This window comes from Nymphaea colorata, chromosome 6 (assembly GCF_008831285.2).
Source record: "Nymphaea colorata isolate Beijing-Zhang1983 chromosome 6, ASM883128v2, whole genome shotgun sequence".
Classification (NCBI taxonomy): Eukaryota; Viridiplantae; Streptophyta; class Magnoliopsida; order Nymphaeales; family Nymphaeaceae; genus Nymphaea; species Nymphaea colorata.
Window position 1 is genome coordinate 11,830,341 of NC_045143.1, and position 14,102 is coordinate 11,844,442.

At 37.5% G+C, this 14,102-nt stretch overlaps 1 protein-coding gene across 4 annotated transcripts; it reads left to right on the forward strand.

Moving 5' to 3' along the window:
- Positions 1-624: 624 nt before the first annotated feature.
- On the forward strand, positions 625-8,252 carry LOC116256564 (serine/threonine-protein kinase D6PK-like). 4 transcript variants are annotated; one of them, XM_031632961.2, is made up of 4 exons: positions 625-643; positions 705-809; positions 3,545-4,910; positions 7,092-8,252. In XM_031632961.2, the coding sequence occupies exons 3-4, from the start codon at positions 4,075-4,077 to the stop codon at positions 7,957-7,959; spliced, it is 1,704 nt and encodes a 567-aa protein (XP_031488821.1). In that variant the 5' UTR covers positions 625-643; positions 705-809; positions 3,545-4,074; the 3' UTR covers positions 7,960-8,252. The 4 variants fall into 4 exon arrangements, with proteins under 4 accessions (XP_031488821.1, XP_031488822.1, XP_031488819.1 ...); XM_031632962.2 differs by having other exon boundaries at positions 638-809; positions 3,545-3,703; positions 3,823-4,910; XM_031632959.2 differs by having other exon boundaries at positions 638-809.
- Positions 8,253-14,102: the final 5,850 nt, after the last annotated feature.

Here is a 14,102-nt window from a genome sequence, read left to right on the forward strand (position 1 = left end):
CAATTTTTATTTCGATTGTCAGTAGTTTCAACCTCATGTATTTTAAAAATGAGTATTATTGATGGTGCAGCATTTTTAATACCAAAAGCAGGTCCTGTATCTTATAAGATACAAAGGGTTAAATAGAAGCTTCGGTTTCCCGCTCATCCTAAGATATCGAGGAATAGACATAAGATTATGAATGAATTGAATTTAACTGATCATCTGGTATATATCAGCTAATAAAGTTTTTAGTTTATTTTTAAATTTTAAAACCCAACATTTTCCCAAATCGTGGTAACACTTATCGTCTCCTCTTCGATATTCACTGGTAACAACAGCATGTATGGGACGGACCTCTGCGATCGGCAGGTGCATCCGGCCGGCAGCAAGTGCCTTTGTTATGCGTCCTTACAAAGGCACACTCAATTTCAGGGGCAAAGGGGCACACTTTGGTGAAGGACAATGGCCATCTATTGCCTCCACTACTGCCATTTTTTTTAAGCCTTTTTAATCTCTGTAACCCATAGACTTTAGCTTTACAGCATTAGTTTTTCTTTCTGTAAAGTGGCGCGTTCGCTTCGAAAGAAAATTATTTTTGAGCAAGGCAGAAGCGCACTAGAAAAGCATGTCATCATCTGCAGGATGCGCGTCATTCCCCAGTGTAAGCCTTTATAAGAGTTTCCTCCCTCTCTTTCTATCTCTTCAGGTTGGTATTATTGCAGGTGAAGAAGGAGAAGGAGAAGGAATGGAGCCGTGGAGGAAGACTGGTTCTCATTCACTGCAACCAACCATGAAAGCAGTATTCCATCTACCTGCCCTTATTCCAGGTCCGAAACTTTTGATCTGTTTTTCTCTCCTTATATTACCTCTCTCTTTCTTACATGCTCATGCCAAAGGCGGAGCCACAAGTGTGTTTGTGAGGGCAGTTGCACACACCATTCCCACAGAATCTATATATTTACGTATCGTTTACATATTTGTGCTCCTTAATTATTTAATGACTCCTGCACTCACAGCAGCATTAGAAAGAATTGGTCAGTTGTTGTTCACCAGAAGTATTATACATCATTGTTAATTCCAAAAGCTGCACACACAAACTCTCTTTCTCTAGGTAGGCCTGAATTCTTTAATGGTGTCTACCACTTCTGCATAACAAGGCTATTCCCCTGTTGATTCTTCTCTTCCAATACCTAAAATCAACACAGACACACCCATTCTCTCTCTCTCTCTCTCTCTCTCTCTCTCTCTCTATATATATATATATATATATATATATATATATATATATATATATATATAATCTATATATATCCGCACTTTGCGGAGATTTTGTCTGAACTGTAGCAATGTGATAATGATGAGAGCATGGTGGTGATGATGGAAGCGTGCTCAATGGCACTAGGCGCCGGGCCGCTTCATATGATCATCCACCAACAACAAGAAAAGAATTTCCTACTCTTTCATCTACTTTTGTAGGCACGGCCAAGAAACAAATAAAATATCCCGAGAACCTTTTCTTGGATTTTATGTCATTCCGAGCTCTTTTTCTCGGTATTATATGGGGAAAATGCAACAAAAAATACTTTTAAAATTAAAATTTAATTTTGTAGCTGAGATAAACTGCAATATATATGTGCTTTTCTAAGTGAAAATGGTTTTAAATAGCACTTTAAAGCGTTGTGCACAGGAGTGTGCAATAAGTAAAGTATCTTTGAAAAAAATTAAAAAGAATTAAAAAGACAAAATAAAAAGTTACTAAAATATTCAAAGTCTAAAGAATATAGTTTTTATAAAAAGTTTTTAAAATGCCTCAATCTCCGTGAGCCGAGCTCGATCTCCTTTGTTAAAATATTCCATGTGAAGTAACCTTCGCCATTGCTTATTTTGTAGGCGTGAAAACCCATGTATGCTATAACAATAGGATATTGGGATTTGCGTTACGAAAACATGGTGCCGTTTAGATTGGAACGTGGCTCATGTTATTGTTTATCAGATCCAGATCCAAAACAGTTGTGTTTTTTCAATGAGCAAATGAGCAGGAAGGAGCTCATGGTTTATACTGTTGAAAGTTTCATGCTCTGGCTCTCGTTATAGAGTTGTTTTGAGACCTAAGTGGTATTCCAATATTATCTATTCGTAAATGAACTGAACCGCATCTAAACCATTATTTTTATTGAGACCCGAGCTATGGGGTCCACAGTTTTCAGTTTGGTTTTACCCAGCATTTAAGCCATTTCAGGTGAAAATCCAAGATTTGAGATCCGACCCGCTTCTCACGATCACCGAGGTTTTGGTCCCCCAAAGGTTGATTTTACAAGTGTTGGTGGAATTGCAAAATTACCTTGAAATTAGCGTCATTGGAACACATATATCGTGATATTTTTCTCAAAACGATGTGGCTCTGTTTTCACTTAAAAGCTCACTCAATTCTCGGATAAAAACCCACGTTTGAATATTCTAGTACCCGTTTGAATAGGATAAAAGGTTTGAAATGAAACTGAGCTTTAATTTGTCACATCACTAAAAATTATGGAATTTCATAGCAGGGAACTTATTACTCTTATTAGAATTATCATGTCTTTCATATTAACAAATCAAAGATGTGATCTTTGTGTCTTGTTGTGTTACATTTATATTTTTCTTGTTTCATCATCTACACATACGCCAAGATTTTCTCCCCAAAACCCAAAAAATTTTAAATATCTCAAGATCTTGGCCCGCCTAGATTCCCCAGAGAGGAAATTATTTGCTATGAGGCTTTGGCTTTACATGCCTTCACCTCATGAAGGAAATTTAAAAGAAAACAAAGAGGAAAAGAGGAAGGAAAAGAAATCCTATATAGGAAATGAGCTCTATATTTTTCCTTCTGGTTTTTGGTTCACAGCTTTCGATCACAATGGTCTCTGAGATGTCGTCATGGTGAATATAAAGGACATTCAAAGCATCTGACCCACTGACCATTCTCAGAGACAAGAGACGCCTCTTTGACTGCTGCCTCCCCCTCTCTTTCTCTCTCTCACCCCACCACACCCGAACACATAATCTATGAATCCTTGGAGAGAAGATGCGTACAAAATATGAGTACAAGGAGAAAGAGAGACTGGTTGACTCCGCTTTTGAATTTGAAAGAGTGTCTTTGAGATTTCAATGACATGAATGACGCTCCGATTTATACGCAACAGATGTTGTGAGTTGCTCCATAAATTCCACGCTTTGACTGAAGAAACTCCCTCTCTCTTCTTCTTGAGACTTGGGGGTTTCAAAAGTTTGAACGCTTTGTTGGTTCCTCTTTCCTATCCTTTTGATATTACCACGATGGTGTTTTTGAGGGCCATGGTCCATTCACCAAAGCAGATGAAAAGGAAATTAAAGAAAATGGGGTGAAAACCCCAATTCCCCATCTTCTCCTGTGAGTGTTTTTTCTGGGGACTGCTGCTGCTTTTCTTTTAATTATTATTTTTCTCTCTTTCCTCAACTCGTCCAAATAAATATTCCCTTCTTTCCCTGCTTGTTGACTCGCTTTCTCCAAAAGCTGAAATGGGCCTGTTTGAATCTTGTACAGATTGATCCCTGCTTTATTCCTTAGCAGGAGAAGGAGGAAGAGGTACACAGGTTCAAGGTTTTGTGGGGGGCCTTCTTGGTGCTTTCCTTTGTGAAGATTGAGGCTTGGGATTCCTTTGGGGCTATTGATTAGTGCCTGATTAGTGCTGAACTAAGCATAGTACGAAGTCTTGCTCGTTTGGTTAATAAGATGTTTTTTCTTTTTTCTTTTGGTGCTACTTGATTTGCTGCAAAGCGGTGGCATTTTCTGCTACTGAACTCTCACTATCTCGTCTGCAGCATTCAGCTGCTTGCTTTAGCGGTACAATACATGTACTGTTCATTCACAGCCTCATTTCCACAGTTTAAGTTGCTCCATGTCGAAGCCACAGGTCCCTGGTCTTTGCTCCATTAATGCAGAAAAGTTCTAGACCCGGAAAAGTTCTGTTAGGAGGGTGCGTGCTTGTGCTGGTGAGCAAGATTGGTTCTTCTGGGCCATAGCATTCTGTATCAGTTGGTGGAAGAAAGAACGGAGAGAGAATAGAGCAGGCAATGGCAGCTGCAACTAGTACAGATATAGTTGAAGAGGTGGACTCACTATGTCAATCCATGAGCACCTCAAATATTGAGGGCGGTAGCCTTAAGTGCAGGGATCCTAATGCGGGCGTCCCATTGAGTGGACCACTGAGCTCCAGTGTTAGTAGTATGGACCTCAGTTTCAAGAGCAGCCTCAGCAGTACAATCACCACTGGTACGAACAGTGTAAAGAACAGCACCTGCAGCAAGCTGAGTGATGGCCTGAAACTCAGTGATCGGTCCTCTTTTGAAGGGAAGAAAGGTGAACTTAGTAGAGCTGCTGAAAGCTCCAAAATTGCACAAGTGGACTCCATGGATAGTGGAAAGAGCAGCTTGAGCATGGCAAGCTATTGCAGTGGTGTGTCTGATAGCAATGATAGCATAAGCGCATGCTATTCGAGCCCGATTGGTGTAGCAACCAAGCCCCATAAGGGCAATGACCTGAGATGGGATGCCATTCAGTATGTCCAGTCCAAGGATGGACCATTGGGGTTAAACCATTTTAGGCTGCTTAAGAAACTCGGCTGTGGAGACATTGGGAGTGTATATCTGGCTGAACTGAGAGGAACAGGCTGCTTATTTGCCATGAAAGTTATGGACAAGAACTCCTTGGCAAGCAAGAAGAAACTGTTGAGGGCGCAGACAGAGCGAGAAATCCTTCTGTCCTTGGACCACCCATTCTTGCCAACTCTGTACTCACATTTTGAGACAGAGAAGTTCTCTTGCTTGGTGATGGAGTTCTGCAGCGGTGGCGATCTCCATATGCTACGGCAACGGCAGCCTGGAAAACACTTTCAAGAACATGCCGCGCGGTGAGTGTGACCTTCTTTTGCCTCCGGTGATTAATTCTTCATCTGAAGCCTTTACATTATGTACTGCTTGTTTTGCTTTGAAATCCGTGAAACTCTGTTTATTTTTTATTCATTTGCATTTAGATGGTTTGCAAGTTCATGAGAATCTAGCTCGTTGGGACCCTTTACTTCGGTTTCTATTTAAGAATAAAATGCACTGGTATAAGGCTTGTAATCTCACAAGATGCCTCAAAGAGGAAAGATCAATCAGCATTTAGAATGAGACGACTTGGATTTAACATTAATATTGGCCGGAAACTATTATTATTAATATATCCCTTTCTAATAAGCTGTAGGCAAGAACAATGGGCAGAAGCGTGGAATACTTTTAATGTTCTTCTCGCAATAAGATAAAAGGTCAACTTGATTCCTGTTTTTTTGTAGATGTCAGCTCTCTAGTTAGCGTGCTTGCATCTTCTAGACCTGTTTTATGTATATCAATTATCTGGGACATTAACAATTTGCATTTTGGCTTCAGTTATAGGTATTCAAGCGAAGAGATATCTGTTCTATACTCGTCAGCACAAAGCCATTAAGTATATATAACTCCAAACACTGGAACAAGCAAGACAGACCACATAAACTGGATTTGCTAGATCGAACAATTTTTGTTAATATATGCATAGCACCTGGATGGACTAACTTGGTTGATTTTTACTGCTTGTCATTGTGTTCTTCTTAAGAGCCTCAACTTACCTAGTCAGGATCACATTACTACCTTGGGGTACTTAATAGTTAATAGCTACAATTTACTCTTTATTGGGCTCCACAGGTTCATTTTCATTAATCACCTGCATCTCTAAATGCTTCACTGCCTATCCAACACTGTGTACTTTTCTGTTTAGATACCTGCAATTAATGAAGTGGCGCCAAACCTCATATTTGTATTTTTTATCCTTAAATGCTAAGGTTATTGTTAGACAGTTCTGGAATGTGAGATGAGGCTAATGCATCTGGATATTATAGGTCACTTGCCTTTGTAAAGAATATTTAAAGATTATCTAAGAGCATATAGAATGTAGATCTGATAGAGGCTATTATAAAGGAGAGGTGATCATGAGAGGTAGGCAGCAAATGGGAGGATCTGAAACTAGAATCTTCTGAGTTATATTACATGTATCTGCCGATTTTCAGTTATTAGCATCGAGGAACACAAAGTGGCAAAGAATGGAGGACAAAAGAAGACTTCCAATTAATTATTTATTTTCTCAATCAAAATATGAAGTTGTGTGTTGTCCTTTTAAGGATATGGTGGTGAATAAGATTATATAGAAAGCAAGTGAAGTATGACTGACATACTGGACTATGAGATATAGGATGACTGAAGTTCCCATAATTTCCAACTGTATTTTTGTCTCAAGGTACATTTATTAACCATTAGTCTTAGATTATTGCGTGGCTGCCATGAATTTGCAGCATCTTATTTGATAATTGTGATCACTACGACAAAGTGAGATGGTTAGAATTTAGTGTTACATATTTCAAGCTTAAACTGAAACACCTTCATGAAGTTTCACATGATTCTTGTATGGAAAATGCATGAGAGCGTTGCATATTGGTGAACTTTTTCTTATACTTTTCTTTATGGTCAGCCGCCACTGCAGACCACAAACATTCTTCATGAATATTTATTTCCTGGTACCTAATGAGGCATGAAGCAAAGTATTTGAAGCTTCCTCTTTCTGGTGGGATTGGTTTGAATTGCCTTCCTCATTGCATCTTGTGTTTGTCATCATCATGACTTCCCTCTGTTTCCTTCAAGCACTTTGCTCGGTCTCCAGTTTCTGGGCAAGCGTACAAAGCCCTTTGTTGTTCAGGTATATGCTACTATCAACCAGCATTGACAATACTACCGTGTACCATATTCTTAAGCTTATGCACATGGTTGGATCGCTTCTTTTGGCAGGTTAATCTGAGGCAGATCTAGTGGCTTTCAGTTTCTTTTTGTTTGTTTTAGCTGTGTAATAAATGTAACAAGTGATGCTATTGAACTGCTCATTCTACGCATCAACAGTTTTCTTTCCTCTGAGAACATATGTAATTATGTCTATAAGTTCTATTTGTGTTATTTCTGCATTATGCATAAGTGGCAAATTGTTGTTGAATGGCTTTGCTGACAGGATATATCTTTTACTTTTTCAGTTTCTATGCATCAGAAGTTCTTCTTGCACTTGAATATTTACACATGATGGGAGTTGTATATCGCGATCTAAAACCGGAAAATGTTTTGGTGAGAGAGGATGGCCATATCATGCTTTCTGACTTTGACTTGTCATTGAAGTGCTATGTAAGTCCCACTCTTGTGAAGTCATCTATAGGTCCTGAATCCTCCAGAAAGATCTCTACATACTTCATAGAACCATCCTGCACGGTCACTGCATGTGTGCAGCCAGCATGCCTTCAACCATCTTGCTTTGCACCTCATTTGTTCTCTTCCAAAAAGAGCAGAAAGTCTAAACATGAAGGTACGTGCCTGAGTCAGGCAACTGGCCTCCCTGAGCTTATTGCAGAGCCAACAAGTGCACGATCAATGTCATTTGTTGGAACTCATGAATACCTTGCACCGGAAATCATCAAGGGTGAAGGCCATGGCAGTGCTGTAGACTGGTGGACCTTTGGCATATTCTTATATGAACTTTTACATGGGAAGACCCCTTTCAAGGGACTAGGCAACCGTGCCACTCTATTCAATGTAGTCGGCCAACCACTTAAATTTCCAGATGCTCCTCCTGTCAGCTTTGCTGCTAAAGATTTGATAAGAGGTTTGCTTGTAAAAGATCCCCAGCACCGTTTAGCATACAAGAGAGGGGCAACAGAGATCAAACAGCATCCGTTCTTTGAAAGTGTGAACTGGGCTCTTGTTCGTAGCACATCTCCTCCAGAGGTTCCTATGCCTGTGGACCTAAGTTTCGTCACCAATGCAAGTGTCCCACCAAAAGCCATCGTGGAAAAAGAGTTTACTGATTCAGAAAAGTCATCAGGCTCTTACCTTGATTTTGAGTTTTTCTAGTCCAGTTTTGCCTCTATAAAGGATCTAAAAATATCATTGAGTTTATCTGGGTTCATACGAATGGATTATCCACTTACTGAAATTTTCATTGAAGTCTCCTACTGTAAATTTATTGGTTGCATCAATGCAACCATTTTGTTGCCCTGCTAGCTTTCTTGTAAATTTGAAAGTCTAGTTCTTTTAAAGCACCTTGGCTTAAAGTCTTTTCTTTCTAGTTGTTTCTACCGTCTAAAAATATTGTATTGTTCTATATGTAGCATTAGCTGACTTTTGTAAGGGCAACTTGTAGAGCATCCTGTTGCCATTTTGCATCTCTTACCAAAACGTCACACTACCTTGTGGTTAGGGGAGATCTCAAGCGTTTTACTTGTTATCTGTGAGAGGCCCGACGGTCTACAGCCAATCATGGGTTTTCTCTTTAGTTTTAGCACCCTGAAAAGAAAACATTCCGCTGCAATTTATTTTGCTATCACTTTCTCTATATCACCCGCTTAGAAGTGGGAAAGGATATGGTGTTTTTTTATATTTTAGATTAAAAGGAGGAAGACCATCAACGGTTTGGACATTTGTAACAAGTTGAGTTATGTCATATTCCTGTATCCCTAATACAGTGTCGGCAGTATATAACATTCAGAACTGGCGTCTGCAATTGTTCATATTTTTTTTTCTTATGTGGCAAACATGATCTGTTTGCTCAATCTTTTTCCAGATCTTTATGTCCTTCCAGCAATCTGTCTCATTTATTTAGCTTTCTTGTTAGTTCCCTACTACAAAAGGAATCAAACAGCTGTCCTGATCTTTTACAAAAACACATTCAGATGGGTAGTCACGTCTCATTCTTTTTATTTCTTATGACCGAAAAATCACTATCTGTGTGGGAGAAGTACTCGCTCTTTGTTATGCCTGTATTCACCTCCCAATAGTGTAAATACTCCGACATTATAAAGTAAGTCTGCAATTGTATAATTTCATTAAAAAAATGTTGTACATAAACGCATGATGGAACCTCTAACAGTAGGGATTTTACATGCTCACATAGTACTTTTAGAACAGCAGTCTCTCCAAAGATTGTCTTCCATTAGAGCAATGTGCGGTATGCAAATGAAAGAATGTAGCAACTGCACGTTGATATCAATGGCTGACTATCCCATGTTTGCTTTAGCTAACCAAATGAAGGAAGACAATTTTCAAATCCGTGGAACATAAACTATTTATCTTCTAGGCATCTAGTATTTTAGTTTTAGATATGGAGACATCCCCTCAAACCAGCTTGTGGATGTCACAATACCTAATTCACCAAGTAAATCTAAAAAAACCTTCTGAACATAGAGTTTTTGAATAATTTGACAACTTTATGCTTAGATAGGATAAATGTGCTATAGATTATAGTCCAGTCTAATTCTTCCTTGTAGCAAGGGAAATATCCATGCTTTTTTTGCTCATGTTGAATATCGACCATAACGAAAGAAGCTACCATATCTCATTAAAGTTGGGGTAACTTGTTATTGGTTTCATATCCTCAGTCTCCATGTTCTTAATAATGTCATGATTGCTTTTGGTACTTAGAAAAACGAAGGTTGAAACCCTTGCACAGTGAATACAGTCATGAGCTCAAGTTAAGTTAAGTTCAAATAAAAGTTCAATGTACTCGTATGTCTACTAGGAACGGGCTGCCATTTTACATTGGTCAAAGCTTATGGTCGCAATATGCAATATGCATTGCAGCTTCATTGGGGAGACGAACTTGCAAATCAAAATGCAAGCGCCAAAGCCACATCACTTTAAATGGTGTAGCTTTTTCAAAAGATATATATATATATATATATATATATTTAAAGATATGTTTTAGTGCAAAATAATGTATAAATATAACATTAAATAATAAAAACTAGCCCACGTTAATGGCAATACCTGGCCCAACTACCGGAACGTGATTAAGGCATTAACACAAAGTTCAAAGGAATCCTCACTTTACCAATATTTCAAGAAGAATCAAAATTGCATTACACAAAATGCAGTACAATCAACTAAAATAGAACATCAGAAGTGAAAATATTCCTAAAGTAATTCTCGAGATATTCTCCAATATTCCAACAAACTCTGGGAAATTTTGTGATGTATCTTGCCTATGAATCTATCCTGCTTGTCCTCCTCCATATACGCTGTAGGGGAACCTATAGAAAGAAATTAGTTACTGATCTAACAAATAGAGAAAATAATTTATACAAGACAAATAATAATAAATCAGAATATGAACTGGAGCTAACAAGTAAAGTAAGGAAATAAAATAACTAGCAAAAGAAGACTGAACTATCTAAAACTGACTCGACTGAAAAATCTAAGCAGTAAGTGCCTACTCAAGGCAATTTCTGAATTCTTTATAAAAAGAAAGAGTAATCGGGTTTATTGGAATGAAATTTGCTACGAATAGAGGCATGAAAAACTCAAAAAACAGTCCCAAGTTACAAAAGTGAAAAACGATACAGAAATCCAAATATCTAAGCATGTGAAAATACAAAACTACCTTTTGGACTGTTAAGTTGAAAACCAGGAAAATGAAGAAACCAGGTTTCATAATCAGGGTAAAAGCCTAACTAAATGAACTCCTAGTGGCAGGAAAATTTAAATGATAGCAGCCAGCACAGCAAAGAAGTTACAAGAAAAGTTTAATGTGAAAACTCAACAAAAACCCATTATAACATAATGACCCAAGATTGCTAAAAAGTTATGCTAAAGTTCTGGTTCTTAACTTAAGCATACTTTTAATCAAGCCAAATACTCACTAATACTAACCTAGCAAGGTTCAACACACTACAACTAATTCAAACATAAGGAACACTAGTTCTAAACAATTTAAAGCAGAGCATATTACAAGAAAAAAAACTACCACTAAATGACATAGGCAACTAATAGGCATTCATCTAATTTGAACTATGCTAAAATAACTAATCCATGGCTGCAATTGAATGAATAAACATGAGCTAAGACAACAATAAAACATGAAACACCATAGAAGCAGCATAAATTGCTCAAACCATATATGAAAGCAAGATTAGGTAAAGTGAACTAAATAAAATGAACTACTCCTATCAATGTGAACATAAAACATAAGTGAAAACTACTCTAAAATCAATTGTATTCCAACCCATAAAGCAATAATATTCCGATCCATGTCTAATATTAACGTTAACTAACTAAGACCTAAGTTAGTTGCTGGGAAAAAAAGGATAGAAAATAAAGGTAAGTCAAGTGTAAGATGAAACAAAATTAAAACCACAATTAACTTACTTAAAACAGACTATCTGAGATACGGGAAGGGATAAACCTAATGTTGGGCATACTTGAGGCACTTTCTAAAACAGGGACAATCTCTTCTTATGTGTTTTCATTTGTTATTTTGACTATGGACCTTTTATCATTATTGTTCTTTTGGAATTTAATCTTGGATCCAATATCTGAAATAATTATAAGACTCTATTTAAAGCAGATCAATGATAGTTTGAATTGAGATTGTTTGAATATCTTAAACCCTAACTTTCTTTGTTGATTTTCATTCTTCATTTATTTTTTTATCATTCAATTTTCTTTCAATGTCATTTGGCTCATCCTTTCATGGGGATTAGAGCAATAACATGTAATTACTACATCATACTGGTATGAGAGCCTAAGTTTGTTACTGATTTTGTTATGGCTGAAGATTTGACAAGTGATTTAATTGTGGGAAAAACAGAAGAAAAAGAAAACAAAAATTATGAGAAGAAACATGAAGATATTGTGCTTCACTTAATCGAGTAGACACATACTTACATAATAGACAAGCACTAAGAAAAGAAAAGATGCAAGCAAGATAAGCCCAACTGGAGGAGATGAGTAAAAAAAACCAAGTACATATGACTTGAAACCTACTACTATGGCAAAATGATTGGACAAATACAGTTACAAAATTGATAAATCTTAGCAGAGTTGGGCTGATAAAGAAACAAAATAAATAGGTTCAATTGGCTCCAACAACCTAGATTTAGTCAATGAGAAAAGCATCATAGTCACCTAGGTTCAATTTTCAAGTTAGGTATGACTCTCTTATGATTGCTATTCTTCAATGAAAATCAAAAGTCACAAGTCGGAACGGTTTGGTAACTAGTGGGTGGAATCATCTGGTAACTTAACAACTTGATTTTACATCTCCTGCATCCAAGAGAATTGTGAAGTTGGCAACCATTGTCCAAACAATGTTGTTTGTCCCCATTGCCAGGGTTCTCTTCGTAAGGCCCATGCCCTACTAAATAGCAGCCCCTTGATAGTGATCTCTTACAAGCTTTGAGGACACCTGCTTCATGAGCTAGGCCCCAAGTTGGTTCAATTGAGGGATGTAGTCCAACAACATGGGTCAATCGAGTCCTTATTGAGACATGGATCATGCCCATTTTCTACATTACAATCATAGTCCTGATTCAAGAGCTTACGAACTAGCTTTTAGGTTTGTCATGTCGGGTCTAAATCCAAGTCTTCTTACTTTAGCCAACCTAGGTAGATTTGATTTGGGTTTACTCCTGAATCAAATCCAAAACAGATTGTTTAGTCCAAATACGTTATCCGTGGATCATCCATTCCAAATTTAGATCTAAAAGATACCCTTGCTTGAATTGGACCGAGTCAAAAGCAAACCCTTTCACATACAAATTGTGCGTTTAAATCCCAATTTAAATCCAATACTTAAGAAACAATGTCATCCAAATCCAATAAGTCCAAACAAAAACCCCAATTCCCTATAGTTCACTAGCCCATACCAAACCCAAATACTCATCCACACTCTTAGCCTACCCAAAACCAAAATTTTAATACAAATTTAAGTCCATATCCAACATTCATACTTGCCCAAACCACTAAACCAACCTTAACATATACCCACATACTGACCCATACCCTAACCAAACCCTGACACAGAACCCATTTCCTGTTCTCTATCTTTTACTTTCGCTTCTAACAACATCCGTTACTCACAAACCTCTCATATGTCTTCCTTTTTCCATGGGACTAACAAAAGCTAACCATAAGAAACTGGATACAATATGGATGGGCACCCCAAGAGTCATATACGATAAGATGTTTTTCATCGTGTTCAAGAATTAAAATCACGAGCTTTTGTAAATAAGCACCCCATAGAACCATTAGATAGAGGCAACAATTATAGTGGGGGCATAAGAGAGGCCATTGAAATATGACCTTAACTTGGACTTGTTGGAGCTCATAGGCAAATTCGATGTAGAAAGTTTTTTTGACTTGACATGTGCCATGCAATTTGTATTCAACCACTATGCCGTCCCATAGCATAGGCAAGTTCCTTGATTTTCATAAAGCTATGGGGATTCATTTAGATAAGATATGGTTGGACAAAGTTAGATGTCTAAGGAGAGGGAGGCCTAGGATATTGTTCACACACGGGCAAAGGGGCAACAGTGGATATAGACAAAGTTTGTCCTTTTGGATTTCGTTGAGTGAGCACACCAGGAATCTCTCAAGCTAATATGAAGTATAATATACATGGACAACTACTGCTTGTTGAACTTATAAAGACCAAGTACTAGCATGTCAAAAAGAGTATTTTTGGTTTTCGTTCATTTGTTTTTTATGCTTTTAATTACATTACAGTAGGGACAATAGATAAGGCTAACGGTTATGCAATAAAAGTAGAGTGATTTCTTGAAGGCAAACATGAATATTGTATGACAAGTTTAAGATTCTAATAGTCTTAAGTTGCGCTTGTCAAGCAATGAAGCAAGTTCCTCGAATTTGGACTACTCTAACTTGGAGTCCAAGTCCATGCCTCCATCCAATAGTGATGAAAAAGTATCATGATTTTAATACGTACTCGAAGTCTTGTATTGTCAATATTTCTATCCACTTTAGGTGTCAAAAGTTCAATTATTTTAGTTAAAGTGTGTTAACGTGGTTAAGAAATCTGTCAATATATACTCCAATGAAGAGACCCTAATTCTGAAGAAAAAGACAATCAAAGTAAGTCAAAGGTTGATTCAAATAATAGTGTGAAGATTATCATGCATAGATGGGACAATATACTCAATTTACTGTCCATACATCATAGTGTTAGGCCAAAGTGTCACTAAAGGGGCACATTTGTAATA

Excerpts from the sequence above, each read along its gene's own strand:
- LOC116256564 (XM_031632961.2), top strand. The coding sequence starts at position 4,075 with ATGGCAGCTGCAACTAGTACAGATATAGTTGAAGAGGTGGACTCACTA. Across the intron at positions 4,911-7,091 it reads TTTCAAGAACATGCCGCGCG|TTTCTATGCATCAGAAGTTC; the intron begins GTGAGTGTGACC and ends TTACTTTTTCAG.